Below are 21,966 nucleotides of genomic sequence, written 5' to 3'. Positions count from 1 at the left end.
GACAGGCCCACTGCCGTAGAGGGTCAACTGGGCCATCTCTCAGACCCTCAGCTCACTCTTGGGGACCATTTGGAGGATTGCACTGGCTGAGGTAGGAGAACTGAGGCACACAGCCCTTCATGGGAAGGCCTAAGCAGGGACAGTTTCCTCAGAGGCCTGCAGCTAAAGGGAGGCTAGATTCTGAATTTCAGCTGAAGACTGAGTTGCCTCACCAGGGGCTCCCTCCAGTACCAGGGCTCAGACTCCCCCCATTTTGACCATCTCTATCTTACTCAGCTCAGCTCCTGCTGAACTACAGCAACCCATTAAACAGAGCCACAGCGAGGGCTCCCAAGGTGGTTGGGTAGTCTTTTGTGGCATGCAGTGGGGGCCCCTCCCAGGAGTGATAAGAGAGGCAGACAGCAGAAGCTCAGACTGAGTATGGGGGTGGGGGTAGGGTAGGGCAGTATGGTACCATACATATGGTAGGACTTCAGCTGAACCAAAACAGCCCCAGCCCAAGATCCAACTGAGAATGTGTGTGGCCTCATGCAAGGGAGGGAGAAGAGGGGCTCAAATGTGCCTGTGCCCCTGTGCAGGAGCTAGGGAGGAGGATCCAGTGTCTATGTGAGTGAGGGTGGATGGGCGAAGGGACAAGTGACAGGGCTTGACAAGTGTCTTCCCCAAAGCACTTTAATGCACTCACCAACCCACAGTCCCTGCCTGCTGGCTGGGCAAGAGAGACCAGCCCCCATCTGGAGGCTCCTACGGCTTCCCACACCCAGTGTGCCTGGGAAGGCTGAGCCTGCACACATTCCCATCAATAGGTGAGGGGCGTGAGAATGAAGAGGCGGTCTTCCTCTTTGCGGATCCAGCGCATCAGCTTATGGATGGCACTGACAGCTGACGCCTTGGTCCCCAGGGGGCTGTAACACATGTAGAGCTCAAAGGCGCCTGTCACCTGGAGAAGGGGCAAAGGGTCGTCATCTAGGTTAGATGCCCCTCATGGCCCACACCTAGGACCTCCGTGAAGCCCATCCCATCCCAGGGCTGCCTTACCCAGGCCAGGAGGTTCTCGTTGGGGCCCGTGTAGTAAATGGTCTTGAGTGGGCGAGAGGCATTGTGGGCACGGCTGTGCAGGTACTGGTAGAGGCCCAGCAGCCGCTCCTGCTCCTCTTCACTGGTGTACGGGGCCTCAATCTCAGGGCTGCAGACAGGGTTGGGGGGAGTGGGTTTGCAAAGGAATGACTTCCACTGTCTTCTCTAGAGATTTAGAAACACCTCTTCCTATCCAGGAAGACTCTATCATATGTCTTACCCTCCAAATGCTCCCTTAGGACAGGGCATTGTCTCCTCACCACAGCAGGCACTCCAGGACAGAGCTGGGCGCACTGAGACTAGAGCTGTGTCCCCTCTCACCCCCTAAGCTCATGGTGTCTTTGGTGACCCCTCTTTGGAGAGGCCAGGTTGAGTTTAGATGTCCAAGACAGAGTGACAGATCTGGAGTAGAGGAAAGGTGAACTAGGAATCCTGTGGGCCGAAAGGGACAAAGGGAGGCCATATCTTCCCAGCCCCTCTGCTGGGGGAGGGAGTAGAGGAGGGCTCTGCTTCCTGAGCTGGACCAAAATGACGCCTAGAGTTGCTCTAGGACAAGGGACCTGGGAGACCTCTGTTCCAGTTTCCTTCCCTGGGTATACTGGGCATTTCCAGGCCTTCTGGGTAATAAAGTAGAGAGGGGTATGCTCATAGGGTGATGGAGAGTGTGGGTCTCTGGTGCCACAGTAAAACAGACCCAGCACACTGGTCTGCTTCCAAAGATGGAGGCAGCTTCATGGCTACATCTCAGAGCTCAGGACCAAACAGCCTCCCAACTCCACATGTCCCGGTGCCCCTACAGCAGTGCCCTTAAGGCCCTCCCTCACCTGGTGAAGAGTCCCGAGCTCTTTGACTTATAGAGGAAGTGACGCAGGTCAGGGATGCCCACTTGGGCAACGCTGTAGTAGGGTGTGCGCAGCGCCTCTCGCAGGGCCAGGTGGGCTCCGCGCTTGCGAAGGCGCTCCTGGAAGCGGCGGCGGCAGTCAGAGACTGCAAAGAAGTCCTCACGGTCAGTGGAGACAAACAGCAGGCAGAGGTCGGTGTCAGGCTCTAGGTAAGAGATATGTGCGTGGAAGAAGCCGGCTGCGTTGAATTTGGGCAGGCACACGGGCGTCCAGGCCTCGCCCTCGCGGAAGGACGAGGAGGAACTAATGAGGTTGAAGAGCAGGTGCAGGTCGATGGGGTGCAAAAATTGGTCCTTTCGGCGCACAAGTGCCACGAGCTGGTTGCGGGCCAGCAGGATGGAGAAGACCAGGCTGCGCGCACGTGCCTGCTGCAGGCTGGCACTCACAGTGTCGCGCACGGCTGCTGCCAGGGGCAGGCACCGTGCCGCCCCCATCAGGAAGCTGGGGTCTCGTGCCATGAGCTGCAGCAGGTTGTCTGTGATGCGCTCTGAGCCCGAGAGCAGGCGCCGCAGGTCATAGTTCTGCTTCTGCTGGAAGATGTGGCTCAGCTGCGCACCGGTAAGAAGGCTCAGGATCTGATAGTAGATGTAGAGCAGCTCCTGCGCCAGCTCTTGTGCCGACTGCCGTGTGCGAGCCACTGCCACTAGCACCAGCGGGCTCCGGCGCACGAATACTACCTTGTAGCCATCTGAGGGCGGGATGGGAAAGAGGGATGTCAGCCTCAGCCGCAGCTCCCTCCGAACACCGCCTTCCAGCGCAGCTCTTTCGCTTCGCCCATCCTTTCCTCGCTCAGAGCTCTGCGCACAGTAGGGGCTTAAGGATGTTCAGGATAAAAACCCATTGCTCCTTCTCCTCGAGGGCTCAGGGCCTATCCCTGCCACTTGTTTCAAAGACTAGCTCCCTCTGAAACACACATTCTTATGCTAAGTGCTAAGTCAACTGGCAAGGGCTGGCTGGGTGGAGCTCAGGACCTGGGAGATATATATATGTATTTTTTTTTTTCTTTCTTTCTTTTTGTCACCTCCCCAGGGAGATTCTCACTTTCTCCAAAGGCAAAGCCCATGTCAGAGGCATCTTTGGTCCTCACCACAGCCCCATGAGGCCAGCAATGTTGTTATCCTCTGTTCAGGTGAGGACCTTGAGACTCAGAGAGGTAGAGGGGCTTACCCTTAGTCACATAGCACATCCCAGCCCTCTGGTCTGCAGGGGTCCGAAACCTGCTATGAATGAACTTTGGCCAGGGGAGCCCACCCCATTCCCTCTCCAGGTGGCTCACCTGCATGGATGGAGCGGATGGCGTTCTTGTCTGCCTCCAGGAAGGACACCAGGGCCACCATAACACCCATAGTGCTGGAAAGTGCCTCCTCAGACCCATAGCGGGAGTACACAGGCTTCCCTGCCTCACTCAGCACAAAGACATGCTTCTGATGCAGGCGCCATGCCTCCGTGGCATCCTCCTCATCCCCCTCGGCTGTGCCCTCCCTGGGGGGCTCTGTGGCTGGTCGGCCAACTGCCCCTGGGGGATCCAGCCAATCCTCAGAGCTTCCTGGCAGCATCTCCTCCTGCAGGTCCCGGGCCACACCCGTCAGCTGGGTGCTTAGCTCGCTAAAGTCCTGGCTGATCTGGCGCATGTCTGCAGGCAGTGGCGGGGGACCCCTGGCACCCTCCTTGGGGCTGTCCCCAGAAGCTGCCCCATCCTCTGACTCAGTCAGGTCCTCGTAGGAACGGGCATGGACGAACATGGCACCCTCCTGCCCAGCACCTGCAGGCCAAAAGCACTGGTGCTTAGAGGGGTAGCTACTGGCAGACACTCCTACCAGCAAGGTGCCTAACGTGGTCACTCCAGCATGACTGCCTGACTTGTTAGGGTCAAGCCACTGTTCCCTTCTGCCACTGTCTGCCATGGATGATGCTTCTCTGAAACTTATAGCCCACCAGTCTCCTCCCATCATACTGGAAAGAAGACCCAAACCACTCATGGCAGCAGTGGTGGCTGGTATCTGCCTACCTCTCATTCCCATCTCCCACCCCATTCCCTTGCCCATCTTGGTCACACTGGCCAAGATCTGCTCTTAGACAGTTTCAACATGCCCCCACCTGCCTCGGGAGCTCCACACCTGCTGTCAGCTGTCTCCTACCTCCCCACGTGGCTGGCTAGTTGTCACACTTCAGCTTTCAGGGAAGATGTTAGTTACTGACTTCCAACCCCAGCCACTCTATATGTCCCTCTTTGATTTCTCTTGTGGCACTTGCCAATTATTGTCCTTCTCTCCAGCTACAATGGTACCCAGCAAGGTGCAGGAACGTAGCACCTCACCCTGTGTCTGGAGCACCACTCGTACTCAATGAATCTCTCTGGGAGAAAGCTCCCCTACCCTACTTAGGCCATAGCTTCTGACTGACCCCCTGTAATGGCTCCACAGCCTGTGACTGCCTCACGGCAGTGACCAGGTCAGTCTTCCTTTATTGGTTTTTTGACAAAATAGTTTAACAGATATATTTTGAGTCTCTCTTACGAATTCAGCCCTGTACCAGGCACTGGGGATATAACTGCCCTGTGCTCAGTGTTCACAATCTTGTGGAAGAGAGAGATGGGCAATATATGCATAAAGAGATAAAATTATGAAATAATTAGTGTCCTATACAAAGCATGGTCAGAGCAGGCCTAACTTGTGAGGAGGGGAGAAGGAGCCGGGGAGGTGTGCTGTAGACACAGGGAACAGAAGAAGAGCCCTCAATGGCAGCCAGAAAGCTCAGGGTGAACAGCGTAACACGAAGTGGAGAGGAAAGCCACATGCAGAACGAGCCTGGCCTCCTGCCTTTTCCCCAGAACCTGATAAATATCCAATGAGTGACTGACAAATGCATGAATAAGTGGAAAGCAAAAAGTGGTTGGGAATCCTAATTTCTGCCCCCACTCCCCCAAAGCCTGCTCTGGTTGGCAGCTGGCTGAGGCTGTACACTTGCCCATACCTGGCTCCATTCCCTGGGCCAGTCCTGGTGTGGGGCTCTCAACTCTCTCCACACTGTGTCCATCAGAAGGAGTCAATGTGCCATCAGGGCATTCGCCGCTTCTCTTCCTTTGCATGTCAGTAGCCATCCTTTGGGTTCTCCTGTGGGGCAAAGGCAACATCGATGGCTTTTGGCTGGGTCACAGGCATAATCAACAGTGGTACTAAGTACAGGAAAGTGTCCGTTATCAGGACTCCACTAACTCAAATCTCTAGAAAATGGATTCTGAAAATTCCTTTCAAAAAAATATATAGGCCGGGCGCGGTGGCTCAAGCCTGTAATCCCAGCACTTTGGGAGGCCGAGACGGGTGGATCACGAGGTCAGGAGATCGAGACCATCCTGGCTAACACGGTGAAACCCCGCCTCTACTAAAAAAAATACAAAAAACTAGCCGGGCGAGCTGGCGGGCACCTGTAGTCCCAGCTACTCGGGAGGCTGAGGCAGGAGAATGGCGTAAACCTGGGAGGCGGAGCTTGCAGTGAGCTGAGATCCGGCCACTGGGCTCCAGCCTGGGCTGCAACAGAGCAAGACTCTGTCTCAAAAAAAAAAAAAAAAAAAAAAAAATATATATATATATATATATATATATATATATATATATATATATACTGTTCCTTTTCTGATTATAAAAGGAAGACATATTCATTGTTAAAAAAAAACTTGGAAAGCACAGAAAAGTAGAAAGAAATATCAAGATTTTCCTACCATTCAGGATCTTTCACTGTTCATATGTTAGTGTATTTCCTTCTAGTCTTTTTTTTTTTTTTGAGACAGGGTCTCAATCTGCCACCCAGGCTGGAGTGCAGTGGCACAATCTTGGCTCGCTGCAGCCTCCACCTCTGGGGCTCAAGCAATTCTTGTGCCTCAGCCTCCCAAGTAGCTGGGACTACAGGCGTGCGCCATCATGCCTGGCTAATTTTTATATTTTTTGGTCTAGACGGGGTTTCAACATGTTGGCCAGGCTGGTCTCGAACTCCGGACCTCAAGTGATCTGCCCCTCTCAGCAGATTGTTGTTGTTGTTGTTGAGACAGGGTCTCACTGTGTTGCCAAGGCTGGAGTGCAATGGCACCAACACAGCTTACTGCAGCCTTGACTTGGGCTCAAGCAATCCTCCCGTCCCAGCCTTCCCAGTAGCACATGCCACAGTCAGCTAATTTTTTTCTTTTTCTTTTTTTTTTTTTTTTTTTTTGAGATGGAGTTTCACTGTTGTTGCCCTGGCTGGAGTGCAATGGCACGATCTCGGCTCACCACAACCTCCGCCTCCCAGGTTCAAGAGATTCTCCTGCCTCAGCCTCCCGAGGTAGCTGGGATTATAGGCATGCACCACCATGCCCGGCTAATTTTGTATTTTTAGTAGAGACGGGGTTTCTCCTTGTTGCTCAGGCTGGTCTCAAATTCCCAACCTCAAGTGATCTGCCTGCCTTGACCTCCCAAAGTGCTGGAATTATAGATGTGAGCCACCGTGCCCGGCCTTTCTTTTCTGAGACAGAGTCTGGCTCTCTTGCCCAGGCTGGAGAGCAGTGGCACGATCTTGGCTCACTGCAACCTCTGCCTCCTGGGCTTAAGCCATCCTCCCATCTCAACCTCCTGCCACTGTGCCTGCCTAATTTTTTTTTTTTTTGAGATGGCGTCTTGCTCTGTCACCCAGGCTAGAGTGCAGTGGCGCGATCTTGGCTCACTGCAACCTCCGCCTCCTGGGTTCAAGAAATTCTCCTGCCTCAGCCTCCCAAGTAGCTGGGATTACAGGCACCTGCCACCATGCCCCGCTAATTTTTGTATTTTTAGTAGAGACAGGGTTTCACCATCTTGGCCAGGTTGGTATTGAACTCCCGACCTTGTGATCCGCCTGCCTCAGCCTCCTAAAATGCTGGGATTACTGGTGTGAGCCACTGCGCTGGCCTAATTATTATTATTATTTTTTTAGACAGAGTCTCGCTCTGTTGCCCAAGCTGGAGCGCAGTGGTGTAATCTCGGCTCACTGCAAGCTCCACCTCCCGGGTTCCCGCCATTCTTCTGCCTCAGCCTCACGAGGAGCTGGGACTACAGGCGCCTGTCACCATGCCCGGCTAATTTTTGTATTTTTAGTAGAGATGGGGTTTCACCGTGGTAGCCAGGATGGTCTCCATCTCCTGACCTCATGATCTGCCCACCTCGGCCTCCCAAAGTGCTGGAATTACAGGCGTGAGTCACTGTTCCCAGCCAATTTTTGTATTTTTTTAATAAAGACAAGGTCTTTTCATGTTGCCCTGGCTGGTCTCAAACTACTAGGCTCAAGCAGTCCTCTCCCACTTTAGCCTCCCAAAATGTTGGAATTACAGGCAGGAGCCACCACGCTCAGCCTGGTCTTTTAGAAAAAGTACATAAAATGTAAATAATTAAACAAACTGATAACAGTAGCTAACAGTTATTCAGTGTCAGCGTATCATGCTAAGAAGTTTCTGTGGATTAAGTTACCTAATCTTGATCACGCCTCTATGAGGCAGATGCTCCCGTCAGGCTAGCTTTATAGATGAAAGAACTGACACAGAGAGCTTAAGCAGCTTGCCCAATGTTACTACAGGAAGGAAGTGCTGGATTTGGATCTGGGAGTTGAAACAACTCTGTATCCTGTATCTGGTGGCTCACTCCTGTAATCTTAGCAAAGATTGGAGGCCAAAGAGGGAGGATCACTTAAACTCAGTAGTTTACTAGCTAGGGCAACAAAGTGAGACCCTGTCTCTACAAAAAATTTAAAAAACTAGCCAGGCATGGTGGCATGTGCCTGTAATCCCAGCTACTGGAGAGAGGATCACATAAACCCAGCAAGTCAAGGCTGCAGTAAGCCATGACTACAACACTGCACTCCAATTTAGGCAACAGAGTGAGACCCTGTCTGAAAAAACTAAAACTAAAAATAAATAAAAATAAAAATTAACGGAGTTGACCAATAGTTCTTTTTGGATATCTAGGTGTTTGCAGAGAAAGAAGTGAGACACAGCCAACAGGCTTGTCTTCAGGCTAAAGCCCTGTTTTTCTCTAAATATCCTTTTGTACCTTTTGAATTTGGCACAAGTTGTCTTAACAATTAAAAACAACTATAGACATGACAACTCTCAGTGCCCGTATGATGGCCAGGATAGATTCAGCTGGATCTCCTTGTCCTTCCACAGCCCCAGGCCCAGGTGGAGGTGGCCACAAGTGAATGTCAGTGGTAACAGAGCCAGCTGGGTGGCTCACCAAGGCTGGTAGCAAGACTTATTTCACCTTTAGAGTCCTTCAATGGCAGGCTGAAGGATCCTCACTTGTCAGGCAACATACAGTTCACCCAGGAGGGGATCCATTCCAGGTACCAATCCTCTAAGAAAGAGGGATCTAGGTGGATGGATTAGAAGGGCAGAAACTCATGGGGCAAACACTGCATGCAGGCCAGGGGCCCAGGAGGCACTGGTGTTAGTGTGAGCAAAGTAGACCTGAGCCTGCCTCCCAGAACACAGAGTCTGGTGGGAATAACTGAGCTCTTGTCCCCTCCTAGCTGTGTAACCTTGGGCAAACGACTCTTCCCTGAGCATGGCATAAAGTAGGTGTTCAAACAAGTTCATGAAAAGGGTAGTCCCAAACAGATAGCCTCACCATGAGTAGCATTTGTGTGGTGCCAGCCAGTGTATGCCCAAGAACATTCTCTCTGGACCTGGCATAGCTCCAGTCAGGCAGCTCCTATGTATGTGCCCAAAGAACTAATTTTCTTTTTTTTCTTTTTTTTTTTTTTTGAGACGGAGTCTTGCTCTGTCGCCCAGGCTGGAGTGCAGTGGCCGGATCTCGGCTCACTGCAAGTTCCCAAGTTCCGCCTCCTGGGTTTACACCATTCTCAGCCTCCCGAGTAGCTGGGACTACAGGCACCCACCACCTCGCCCGGCTAGTCTTTTTTTTTTTTTGAGACGGGGTCTTGCTCTGTCGCCCGGGCTGGAGTGCAGTGGCCGGATCTCAGCTCAGTGCAAGCTCCGCCTCCCAGGTTTACGCCATTCTCCTGCCTCAGCCTCCCGAGTAGCTGGGACTACAGGCGCCCGCCACCTCACCCAGCTAGTTTTTTTGTATTTTTTAGTAGAGACGGGGTTTCACCGTGTTAGCCAGGATGGTCTCGATCTCCTGACCTCGTGATCTGCCCGTCTCAGCCTCCCAGAGTGCTGGGATTACAGGCTTGAGCCACTGTGCCCGGCCAAGTTATGTAATTCTTTAATTGAATCTTTTGCAGAAGCTCCATGTACAAACAGACAGGGAAGCAGAGCCTGTATCCTGATAGCTGGCCTGGTGGCCACTCCTGCACTGAGCCTGAAGGATATGGGGGGTTGGGCACCACTGCCAACAGCATCACCCCACACAGAATAAAACCAAAGAAAGAAGGTTGGGGAGATAATCTGGGGATTTTCTAGGCCCCCAATCCCATCCATCAGGACAATCAAGAGTAATGGTTCCCAGCAAGGGTCAGAGCCCAGAAGGCCAAGGTGCAGACTGCCTTGTCAGACAGTGGGCCAGAGGAACTAAGAGGCTGCATGCCCTCAACAAGGAACCTGCGGTAGCATCCACAGAGGTCCCCTCTGAGGCTGAGACTAAGAGGAGCAATCCAAAACAACCACTGCAACACCACAAGGCCCAGGATGCTGAATGCTAAGGAAACTAGGGCACGTCTAAGTCTTGAGCAAGAACACACAGGCCACATGTAATCATAGACCAGTAATTCCAAAGCTATCCTAAAAGCCAGAGTGGGTTCTGAGAGATGAGTCTGCAGGCCGAGAGCAATCTGCTCCTGACAGTGCCAGGGTTGTGGCCTGGGTTTCCAGGCCTGTCTGGGCTCAAGCGATCCTCCTACCTCAGCCTCCTGAGTAGCTGGGAACACAGGTATGAGCCACCATGCGTGGATAATTTTTGTATTTTTTTGGTAGAAATAGGGTTTTGGCATGTTGCTCAGGCTGGTCTTGAGCACCTGGGCTCAAGCAACCTGCCTGCCTTGGCCTCCCACAGTCCTGGGATTACAGGTGTGAGTCAGCGCCCGGCCTGGAATCTGGAATGCTCTACATTTCTTTTTTTTTTTTTTTTTTTTTTTTTTGAGATGGAGTCTCGCTCTGTCATCCAGGCTGGAGTGCAGTGGCGCGATCTCAGCTAACTGCAAGCTCCGCCTCCTGGGTTCACACCATTCTCCTGCCTCAGCCTCCAGAGTAGCTGGCATTACAGGTGCCTACCACCATGCCCAGCTAATTTCTTTTTGTATCTTTAGTAGAGATGGGGTTTTACCATGTTTGCCAGGATGGTCTCAATCTCCTGACGTGGTGATCCGCCTGCCTCGGCCTCCCAAAGTGCTGGGATTATAGGAGTGAGCCACCGCGCCTGGCCGGAATGCCCTACATTTCTATGTCTCCTCACTTTCCTACTCCTCTAGTTAACTTCGTATCTCTTCTCTTTTCAAATGTCCATCATCTCCTTCCCTGATGGTCATACTTAGCACTATCAGCAAATCACCTAGTCTTCCATTTCACCTAGAAGACAGAAGTCATTCTAGAAGAGAAATTCCGGGGCGGGTATGGTGGCTCGCACCTGTAATCCCAGCACTCTGGGAGGCCGAGGGGGGCAGATCACCTGAGGTCGGGAGTTTGAGAACAGCCTGAGCAACATGGAGAAACCCTGTCTCTACTAAATAAAAAAAATTAGCCGGGGTGGTGGAGCATGCCTATAATTCCAGCTACTCGGGAGGCTGAGGCAGATGAATCACTTGTACCTGGAGGTAGAGATTGCAGTAAGCTGAGATCGCACCCCTGCACTCCAGCCTGGGCAACAACAGTGAAACTCTGTCTCAAAAAAAAAAAAAAAAAAAAGGAAAGAACTTCCGGAGATTACCACCACCACCTCCTCACCTCATCTGCCAGACTAGGCCTTCCCTCTTTTTTTTTTTTGAGACAGAGTCTCACTCTGTGGCCCAGACTGGAGTGCAGGAGCACGATCTTGGCTCACTGAAACCTTTACCTCCCAGATTCAAGCGATTCTTCTGCCTCAGCCTCCCAGGTAGCTGGGATTACAAGCACCCACCACTTCACCCAGATAATGTTTGTATTTTCAGTAGAGACAGGGTTTTATCATGTTTGGCCAGGCTGGTCACAAACTCCTGACCTCAAGTGATCCACCTGCCTCAGCCCCACAAAGTGCTGGGATTACAGGCATGAGCCACCACACCTGGCCCCCACTTCTTACTAAAGATGAGCTGTTCATGCTCCATAGAGGCTAACTCCTCCATGTGTGCACCAGATCCCAGCCCCTCTCCTACTCAGGTACATGGCTTCAGCAGCTGTCCCTCCTCATCAGTTTCCCCTCCTCCCTTATCCATTACCAATATGGTGATATTTCTTCTGTCTTCAAAACCCCCTCACAGCAGGGCTTGATGGCTCATGCCTGTCATCCTAGCACTTTGGGAGGCCTAGGTGGGCAAACCGCTTAAGCCTAGGAGTTTGAGACCAGCTTAGGCAACATGGTGAAACCCCATTTCTACAAAAAGTACAAAAGATTAACTAGGTGTAGTGGCATGCACCTGTAGTCCCAGCTACTTGGGAGGTTGAGGTGGGAAAATCACCTGATCCCAGGAGGTCCAGGCTGCAGTGAGCGATCATACCACTGCACTCCAGCCTGGGTAAAGGGAGTGAGATCCTGTCTCAAAAATAAAAAACAAACAAAAAACACCCTCCTTTGGGGCTGTTCACGTTGCAGTAATTCATTGAGCTATACTTATGATTTTTGAACTTTTCTGTATGTTTTATTTCAAAGTTAAAAGAAAACAAACTTCCCCTTAACTCTACATTCCCCACTAGCTACCAACCCATTTTTCTGTTGCCCTTTATAAAAAAACAAACAAACGCCCTCAAAATGGCAAATAATATTTGGAGTTTGCATTAGTCAGGTAGGCTAGACTATTCTGTGTAAAAAATGGATGCCGAATGCTAGAGATTTTATACCCAAAGATCTTTTTTTATTTTTTGAGACGGAGTCTCACTCTGTCACCCAGGTCGGACCACAGTAGTGCCATCTCGGCTCACTGCAACCTCCACCTCCTGGGTTCAAGCGATTCTCCTCCCTCAGCCTCCCGAGCAGCTGGGATTATAGGCGCCCACCACCACATCTGGCTAATTTTTGTATTTTTAGTAGAGATGGGGTTTCACTATGTTGGCCAGGCTGGTATCAAACTCCTGACCTCAGGTGATCCGCCCACCTTGGCTTTCCAAAATGCTGGGATTATAGGCATGAGCCACCGCACCCAGCCCCAAAGATCTATTTTTTGCTCACACAAAATCTACTGTGGGACTGGTAGCAATTCACAGTAGCTCCATTCCAAGCAGTGATTCAGGAATCCAAGCTACTAGCACCCTATAGTAGCCATTTGAAACACATGCCTTCCGCATCACCTGGCAGGGGAAGACAGAGATGGAGGATCACGTACCAGCTCTTAAATACTTCGTAGCTCACATTGGCCAGAACCAGTGATGTAGCCAGAGGGACTGGGAAATGTATGGAGCTCATGGATATATGGAAAGCAGGAATTGTCCCTGCCACAGCCTCTCCATTTCTCCCATTCTCTCTAAACCAGTTCTGAACAGAATCTCACCTCCATTACTCCACCAACACTGCTCCCATCAAGGACACCAATGACTGCCAGGATCATCTTACTTCACCCATAAACAATAGATAATTTGGTTATTTCCTCTCTCCTGAAACATTTTCTCCTCTTTTATGGCACACCACTCCTTTCTTGGCTCTCTTCTGACCTCATGGACTATTCCTTCTGAGTCCTTTTTGCAGTTCTTACTGTAAAGGGGCACAGAATTCAGTCTTGGGACCTCTTCTCTGTCTTCACTCAATCCCTTGGTGATCTCATTTGGTCTCATAGTTTTAAATTCCCTCTACATATTAATAATTTATTTTTTTTGATCTCCAGCCCCAATCTCTTTTCTGACTTAAAGAGGCACACACATTTAACTGTCTACTTATTATTATCTCAAGGTTACATGCCTCAAACTGAACTCCTTAAAAAACCATCGCCTAGCCAGGCACGGTAGCTTTCGCCTATAATCCCAGCACTTTGGGAGGCCAAGGAGGGTGGATCACAAGGTCAGAAGTTCGAGACCAGCCTGGCCAACCTGGTGAAACCCTGTCTTTACTAAAAATACGAAAATTAGCTGTGTGTGGTGGCGCATGCCTGTAATCCTAGCTACTCAGGAGGCTGAGGCAGGAGAATTGCTTGAATCCAGGAGGCAGAGGTTGCAATGAGCCGAGATCACACCACTGCACTCTAGCCTGGGTGGCAGAGCCAGATTCTGTCTCAAAAAAAAAAAAAAAAAAGGTCATCTTAAAAAGTTGCTCCTGGCTGTGTGTGGTGGCTCACACCTGTAATCCTAGCACTTTGGGAGGCCAAAGCAGGCAGATTACTTGAGCAAAGGAGTTCAAGACCAGCCTGGGCAATATGGCAAACCCTGCCTCTACAAAAATACAAAAATTAGCCAGGCGTGGTGGCACGTGTCTGTGGTCCCAGTTACTCAGGAGGCTAAGGTGGGAGGATCACTGGAACCTGGGAGGCAGAGCTTGCTTGCAATGAGCCAAGATCACACCACTGCATTCCAGCCTGGGCGATAAGAGTGAGACCCTGTCTTTTTTTTTTTTTTTTTTTTGAGACAGAATCTGGCTCTGTCGCCCAGGCTGGAGTGCAGTGGCGTGATCTCAGCTCACTGCAAGCTCTGCCTCCCGGGTTCACGCCATTCTCCTGCCTCAGCCTCCTGAGTAGCTGGGACTACAGGCGCCCACCACCATGCCCGGCTAATTTTTTGTATTTTTTAGTAGTGACGAGGTTTCACCATGTTAGCCAAGATGGTCTCAATCTCCTGACCTCGTGATCCGCCCGCCTCAGCCTCCCAAAGTGCTGGGATTACAGGCATGAGCCACCATGCCCAGCCGGTAGAGACCCTGTCTTTAAAAAGAAAAAAAGACCGGGTGCTATGGATCACGCCTGTAATCCCAGCACTTTGGGAAGCTGAGGTGGGCGGATCACCAGGTCAGGATATCGAGACCATTCTGGCTAACACGGGGAAACCCATTTCTACTAAAATACAAAAAATTAGCCGGGCATGGCGGCACTTTTTTTTTTTTTTTTTTTTTTTTTAAGAGATGGGGTCGGCCGGGTGCGGTGGCTCAAGCCTGTAATCCCAGCACTTTGGGAGGCCGAGACGGGTGGATCACGAGGTCAGGAGATCGAGACCATCCGGGCTAACACGGTGAAACCCCGTCTCTACTAAAAAATACAAAAAACTAGCCGGGCGAGGTGGCGGGCGCCTGTGGTCCCAGCTGCTCGGGAGGCTGAGGCAGGAGAATGGCGTAAACCCGGGAGGCGGAGCTTGTAGTGAACTGAGATCCGGCCACTGCACTCCAGCCTGGGAGACAGAGCGAGACTCCGTCTCAAAAAAAAAAAAAAAAAAAAAAAAAAAAAGAGATGGGGTCTTGCTCTGTCACCAAGTCTGGAGTACAGCGGCTATTCACAGGTGGAATCACCACCCCACCATGCACTACAGCCTCAAATTCCTGGGCTCAAGTGAACTTCCTGCCTCAGCCTTCCGAGTAGCAGGGACTACAGGCACTTACCACTTCTCCCAGAGGTTTCACCATCTCAGTAAAAGACAATTTCATGGCTGGGCATAGTGGCTCATGCCTGTAATCCCAGCACTCTGGGAGGGCAAGGGGGGTGGATCACCTGAGGTCAGGAGTTTAAGACCAGCCTGGCCAACTTGGTGAAATCCCATCTCTACTAAAACTACAAAATTAGCCGGGTGTGGTAGTGAATGTCTGTAATCCCAGCTACTTGGGAGGCTGAGGCAGGAGAATCACTTGAACCCATGAGGCAAAGGTTGTAGTGAGCCAAGATCATGCCATTGGGAACCCATGAGGCAGAGGTTGCAGTGAGTCAAGATCATGCCATTGCACTCCAGCCTGGGCAATAAGAGCAAAGCTCTGTCTCAAAAAAAAAAAAAAAAAAAAAAAAAAGAAGGAAAGAAAAGGAAAGGAAAAAGGAAAGGAAAGACAACTGAGCGCAGTGGCTCACGCCTATGATCCCAGCACTTTGGGAGGCCGAGGTGGGCAGATCATGAGGTCAGGAGATTGAGACCATCCTGGCTAACACAGTGAAACCCTGTCTCTATTAAAAATACAAAAACTTAGCTGGGTATGGTGGCGCATGCCTGTAATTCCAGCTACCCCGGGAGGCTGAGGCAGGAGAATCGCTTGAACACAGGAGGCAGAGGTTGAGATTGCGCCACCACACTCCACCCTGGGTGACAGAGTGAGTCTCTGTCAGGAAGGAAGGAAGGAATGGAGGAAGGGAGGAAGGGAAAGAAGGAAGTAAGGAAGGAAGGAAGAGAAAAGAGGGAAAGGCCAGGCGCGGTGGCTCAAGCCTATAATCCCAGCACTTTGGGAGGCCGAGACAGGTGGATCACGAGGTCAGGAGATCGAGACCATCCTGGCTAACCCGGTGAAACCCCGTCTCTACTAAAAAATACAAAAAAAAAAACTAGCCGGGTGAGGTGGCGGGCGCCTGTAGTCCCAGCTGCTCGGGAGGCTGAGGCAGGAGAATGGCGTAAACCCGGGAGGCGGAGCTTGCAGTGAGCTGAGATCCGGCCACTGCACTCCAGCCCGGGCGACAGAGCGAGACTCCGTCTCAAAAAAAAAAAAAAAAAAAAGATGGTCTCTAGTGATCCTCAACTCCTGCTATGCATGCCTTTGCATACTCCCTTTCCACACTGACACTGAGCAGGGCTGACCTATGCAACCAATAGGACGCTGTAAATAACAATGTGTGGTTGGGGATAGTGGCTCATGCCTATAATCCCAGCACTTTGGGAGGCCAAGATGGGCAGATCACTTGAGGTAGGAGTTTGACACCAGCCTGGACAACATGGTGAAACCCCATCTCTACTAAAAATACAAAAATTACCTAGGTGTCGTGGTGGACGCCTGTAATCCCAACTGCTCGGGAGGCTGAGGCATGAGAATCACTTGAACCCAGGAAGCAGAGGTTGCAGCGAGCTGAGATCGCACCACTGCACTCCAGCTTGGGTGCCAGAGCAAGACCCTGTCAAAAAAAAATGAAAAACAGGCCGGGCACGGTGGCTCAAGCCTGTAATCCCAGCACTTTGGGAGGCCGAGACGGGCGGATCACGAGGTCAGGAGATCGAGACCATCCTGGCTAACACGGTGAAACCCCGTCTCTACTAAAAAATACAAAAAACTAGCCGGGCGACGTGGCGGGCGCCTGTAGTCCCAGCTACTCGGGAGGCTGAGGCAGGAGAATGGCCTAAACCCAGGAGGCGGAGCTTGCAGTGAGCTGAGATCCGGCCACTGCACTCCAGCCTGGGCGGCAGAGCGAGACTCCGTCTCAAAAAAAAAAAAAAGAAAAAACAATGTGTGACTTCTGAGGCTAGGTCATAAAAGACATTGTGGCTTCTGCCTTGTTCTCTTGGATCCCTCCCTCTAGGGAAAGCCATCAGCCATGTTGTAAGGACATGTAAGCAGCTGTATGGAGAGAACTTCATGGCAAGGAACTGAGACCTCCTGTGAACAGCCAGTACCAACTTGCTAGTCATGAGTGAGTCATCTTGGAAGCAGATCATCTAGGCCCAGTCAAACCTTTAGGTGACTTCAAAGTAATAAGAGACCCTGAGCTTGAGCCATCCAGCTAAGCTGTTCCCAAATTCTTGACCCACAAGAACTGTATGCGATAATAAATACTGTCATTTTAAGCTGCTAAGTTTTGGGAAAATTTGTTACACAGCAATAGTTAACTAATATACCAAACTTATATTGATTCAGCTTATGTTTATTTATCTATCGAGAGAGGGTCTCACTCTGCCACCCAGGCCGAAGTGCAATAGTGTGATCACTCACTGTAGCCTCAACCTCCCAGGCCCAAGTGATCCTCCCACCTCAGCCTCCCAAGTAGCTGGGACCACAGGCATGTGCCATCATGCCTGGCTAATTTTTAAATTTTTTGTAGAGACAGGGTCTCCTTATGTTGCCCAAGCTGGTCTCAAACTCATTGACTCAAGTGATCTGCCTGCCTCAGCCTCCCAAAGTACTGGGATTATGGTGTGAGCCACCACACCTGGCCCAGTGTATGTTTATATAGAAAATATGTATATTTACATCACTAAAATCTTATCTATATTTTTAACAAAGTAATGTGCATTTAAAGCTTCAAATTACATTCCAAATAGAATTGATAGAAAATTACTGAGTGCCAGCCTGGCTGACATAGTGAGACACTGTCTCTACAAAATAAAAAATTAGCTGGGCGGGGCAGCTCATGCCTGTAGTCCCACCTACTTAAGAGGCTGAAGTGGGAGGATCGCTTGAGTACAGGAGGTCAAGGCTGCAGTGAGCCATGATTGTGCCACTGTACTCTAGCCTGGGCAACAGAGCAAGACCCTGTCTCAATCAGTCAATCAATGGAAAATATATTAAGTTAATGATTTCACACAGAATGTCCAATTTTCATGAAACAGATTACTGATGTTAAGTGGGAAATGCCTATATCCAGAATCTGACAACTTATCACCTCCACAACTACCACTGTGGTCAAAGCCACCAGTGTCACTCTAGGAGACTGTTGCAGTAGTCTCCTATCCAGTCTCCCCTCTTCTGCCCTTGTCCCTGCATAACCTGTGCTTCTTACAGCAATGTGATTCTCCTGATACAAAATTCAGGTCATGCAGTTCCTCTGCTCACAACTCTGCCATGGTCCTACCTTACTCAGTAAGAAAGCCAATTTCCTCACAGTGGTGCACAAGGCCCCACTCAACATAACTCCTTCCCCATTACTTACTTGACCTCATCTCCTATCCTTTTTCCCTACTAACTGTGATTCAGTCCAGCCACAGTGACCTCCTAGCTTTCCTTAAGCCTCCTGGGCACTTTCACTTTAGAACTTTGCCCTTGCTGAACTTTCCCCCTGCACCCCACTTGACCTACTCCATTGCCTGGGCTAGTTATGTGACTCAGTCCCTCACTTCCTTCAGGTTGCTACTCAAGCATTACCTTATCAATATTCCTGCTCTTTACCCATCTTGCCCTGCTTTATTTCTTTTTTTTTTTTTTTTTTTTTTGAGATGGAGTCTCGCTCTGTGGCCCAGGCTGGAGTGCAGTGGCCGGATCTCAGCTCACTGCAAGCTCTGCCTCCCGGGTCCACACCATTCTCCTGCCTCAGCCTCCCGAATAGCTGGGACTACAGGCGCCCGCCACCTCGCCCGGCTAGTTTTTGTATTTTTTAGTAGAGACGGGGTTTCACCGTGTTAGCCAGGATGGTCTCGATCTCCTGACCTCGTGATCCGCCCATCTCGGCCTCCCAAAGAGCTGGGATTACAGGCTTGAGCCACCGCGCCCGGCCTACCCTGCTTTATTTCTCTGGATTGAAGGCTACCTGCCACAAATTTCAGTGTGGCTTTAAGCCACATGCAGAAGGAGTTATATATATATATATATTTTTTTTTGAGATAGAATAGTGATGTGATCACAGCTAACTGTAGCCCTGGCCTCTCAGGCTCAAGTGCTCCTTCCACCTCAGCCTCCTGAGTACCTGAGACTACAGGCACGTACCACCACGCCTGGCTAATTTTTTAGTTTTTATTTTTGTAGAGATAGGGTCTCAGTATGTTGTCCAGGCTGTTCTTGAACTGCTGAGCTGAAGATCCTCCCTCCTAGGGCTCCCAAAGTGCTGGGATTACAGGTGTGAGCCACCACATCCAGCCAGCAAACATCTTTGGGAAGGAGATTTTTTTTTTTTGAGATGGAGTCTCACTCTGTCGCCCAGGCTGGAGTGCAGTGGTGTGATCTTGGCTCACTGCAACCTCTGCCTCCCGGGTTCAAGCAATTCTTGTGCCTCAGCCTCCCGAGTAGCTGGGATTATGGGTGTGCACCACCGTGCCCATCTAATATTTGTATTTTTAGTAGAGATGGGGTTTCACCATGTTAGCCAGGCTGGTCTCAAACTTCTGACCTCAGGTGATCCACCTGCCTTGGACTCCCAAAGTGCTGGGATTACAGGCATGAGTCACAGTGCCCAGCCGAACTTGTGTTTTTATTCCTCAGGCAATTAAAAAAGAAAAATGGAAGGGAAAACGGAAAGATCTCTGAAGAATGCCCAGTTTCATCACATCTATCATGTGGCCTCTGGAAATCCCTGCCTGTGGGGAAGACTTATCATTGGCAGTAGTCAGATGTTCAGGAACAATGGCTCTGAAGTTAGAAGGACCTGGATTAACCTGGCCTGGTATCAGTTTTCTCATTTATAAAATGGGATGGTAGTATTGATTCCTTGGGTTGTGGGAAGATTAAATGAAATAATCCATGTAATTTGATTACATACTCAGCTGCTCCCATTAGCACATCCTGATTATTCTTACTTAGCATTCAGTCCATGTTTGACTGCACTTATAATACCACATGAATCCAGTGGTCTGTGTCATGTAAATCAGGCCTCTGAGATTTTGCTCAGCTTACAATGGCATATGGGCAAATATGCTTCTGACCTTGCAAAGCCAGGTGGGCCCTAGCCTGAAGCGACTCACCTTCAGGCTAGGGCTATCTATAGACAGTTGGGAGTCAGGTCAAAGAGCTGTCTTATAGACAGCTGGGAGTTCCTCCAGGCTAACTGGTTGTTCACTGGCTCTGGAGTTGCAGGAATAGACAACTGGCTCTCTGCTGCTCTTGGAAGTCTCTCCTAAATTAAACTCCTTAATTAGCCAGGTGTGGTGGCGGGCACCTATAATCCCAGCTATTCAGGAGGCTCAGGCAGGAGAATCACTTGAACCCAGGGGGCAGAGGTTGCAGTGAGCTGATATCACGCCATTGCACTCCAACCTGGGCGAAAGATCAAAACTCTGTCTCAAAAAAAAAAAAAACCCACAATAAAACAAAAAACTCCTTGGTTTGCCACATGCCACTGCTCTGTGACCTTGCACTTTTGGTTCAAAGAACCAGACAAGGTCTACAATAGCTTACTTATTCTGTCCTCAGGGCCCACTTTCCACTGATCCTTTGTGGGCTTTAGCTGACTAAGCCCAGAGTGGCTGAGTGGTACCCAGCATGGTACCTGCCTGGGGAAGGGTTGGCGGGGGGAGGATCAGCTGGCCAGAGCTAGTGGATACTTCCTTCACAACAGTTCTCCTACCACCTGAGATCATACAGTATCTCAGCATCTCCTAGGTCAGTCTGGGGTCCAGCCAGAGGCCTGATGAAGCAAACAGCTCTCTGAATACTTACTCTGGACACTCAAACAGGGAGGCTGAGTGAATCACAGCAAAATCCACCCCAACCCCCACTGGAGCCACAACTGTGCAACTGAAGCTCCTGGGAGGCTAGAATTGAAGAAGTTAGGCAAAGGAGGTCTCTTAGAACCAGCCCCAGATGCCCCTTCTCAGGGGACCCTTCTCAGAAGCCCCAGGCCTTGCTTTTCCTAAAAGTGCCCTGCTATGCCTGTGAGCAATGTCACCAAACAAGTTGGCTCAGTCAGCCCTTCTAGTGTGCCTCTCTCACTCAGGCAGCCCTGGAGCCGAGAAGGCCTTCAGGAGCCCCTCCCTACTGACTCCCTACCACTCCTGTTCCCTCTTCCTGCTTGGATAGCACTTCATTTCACCTTAACCCTTGGAGTGGTCTGTCTGGGAAGGAGGTGCCAGGACACAAGATGTGTGGCAGACAAGGCCCAGGTGAGGCTGTGCTATGGCTGCCTCAGCAGGATGCCTACTCCATGCTGAGATCATAGTCTGGTCCTTGTCACTTCTGGCAGTTACTTCCCTCCCTGACAAAGGTTGCTTACCCTCCCTCTGCAAACTTGTGCCCAGAAAGCGTGGCTCACCTAGTACAAGGGACAACCCAGTTGCACCAGGCAAACTGGTGCAAAGTCCAGCTGGGCGCAGTGGCTCATGCCTGTAATCCCAACACTTTGGGAGGCTGAGGCAGGCAGATCACCTGAGGTCAGGGGTTCAAGACCAGCCTGGCCAACATAGTGAAACCTCGTCTCTGCTAAAAAAATACAAAAATACAAAAAATTAGCTGGGCATGGTGGTGCATGCCTGTAATCCCAGCTACTCGGGAGGCTGAGGCAGGAGAGTCGCTTGAACCTAGGAGGCAGAGGTTGCAGAGAGCTGAGATCACACCATTGCACTACACCCTGGGCAACAAGAGTGAAACTCCGTCTAAAAACAACAACAAAGCAAAGCCCCAAGCCCTTTCCAGGTGCTGCCCCGCTCATCCCAGTCACCTCTGTTGCTTTTTGAGAAGACTCTACCGGCCGAATATGTGTACGTTTGTTGAGGGGTGGGGGTGGGGGGTGGGGAGAGTCCTACCTGGCCACTGCCCCCTACCGGACCTCGCCCTCCCAGCCTAAGTATGGGTTCCAGATCTCGCCTTTTGTATTCCCCAGCTGGGAGCCAGCCGGCTGAGGGACCCCAGGGAGACACAGTCTTCCCATTGCAAGCGATAGCGTTGATGGCCGTCTTCAAGCCCCTCCCTCCAAAGATGACAGCTCTCCAGTCTCTAGGTGCCTCCAGGCCACGTGGGCTGGCAGTCAACTCACCTGTTTCTCAGAGGGGCCCAGGACGCACAGAAGGTGCCGGTCACTGCCCTCTGCCAGACCCCTGGGGGGGTAAGGGTGTCCGGCTGGGCCCGGCTTGAGGGCACAGCTTCGCGGGGCCCCGGCCCCCTGCGTACACAGACATGGCCACAGCGCAGGCACCGCGCCCTCCCACCGCCCTCACCCGGCCGCCGGTGCAAGAAGACAGCTTTCTCCGGCCTCTAGCAGCCAAGGCCCAGCTCCAGCCGCACAGCCCGACCCGGCCCGCCCCCGGGGTGCATTGTGGGAAATGTAGTCCTTAGCTCTCGGCCGCCTGCCGCGCCGCGGGACTGGCTCTGGGTTCCTCGTCCCAGCA

General features: G+C 51.1%; 1 protein-coding gene across 1 annotated transcript; it reads right to left on the bottom strand.

Annotated features, from left to right (window-relative positions):
• Nucleotides 1-654: 654 nt before the first annotated feature.
• MON1A (MON1 homolog A, secretory trafficking associated) lies at nt 655-21,966 on the bottom strand. The gene is made up of 6 exons (XM_010369442.2): nt 21,615-21,966; nt 4,953-5,092; nt 3,256-3,741; nt 1,902-2,667; nt 1,039-1,186; nt 655-940 (listed from the first exon to the last, which is right to left on the bottom strand). The coding sequence occupies exons 2-6, from the start codon at nt 5,077-5,079 to the stop codon at nt 800-802; spliced, it is 1,668 nt and encodes a 555-aa protein (XP_010367744.2). The 5' UTR covers nt 5,080-5,092; nt 21,615-21,966; the 3' UTR covers nt 655-799.

Source organism: Rhinopithecus roxellana, chromosome 1, assembly GCF_007565055.1.
Source record: "Rhinopithecus roxellana isolate Shanxi Qingling chromosome 1, ASM756505v1, whole genome shotgun sequence".
NCBI lineage: Eukaryota > Metazoa > Chordata > Mammalia > Primates > Cercopithecidae > Rhinopithecus > Rhinopithecus roxellana.
The sequence above is the reverse complement of the archived record's forward strand: the minus strand, read 5'-3'. Positions and strand labels throughout refer to the sequence as shown.

Excerpts from the sequence above, each read along its gene's own strand:
- MON1A (XM_010369442.2), bottom strand. The coding sequence starts at position 5,079 with ATGGCTACTGACATGCAAAGGAAGAGAAGCGGCGAATGCCCTGATGGC. Across the intron at positions 2,668-3,255 it reads CATCCGCTCCATCCATGCAG|ATGGCTACAAGGTAGTATTC; the intron begins GTGAGCCACCTG and ends TCCCGCCCTCAG. Across the intron at positions 941-1,038 it reads ACGAGAACCTCCTGGCCTGG|GTGACAGGCGCCTTTGAGCT; the intron begins GTAAGGCAGCCC and ends CCCCTTCTCCAG.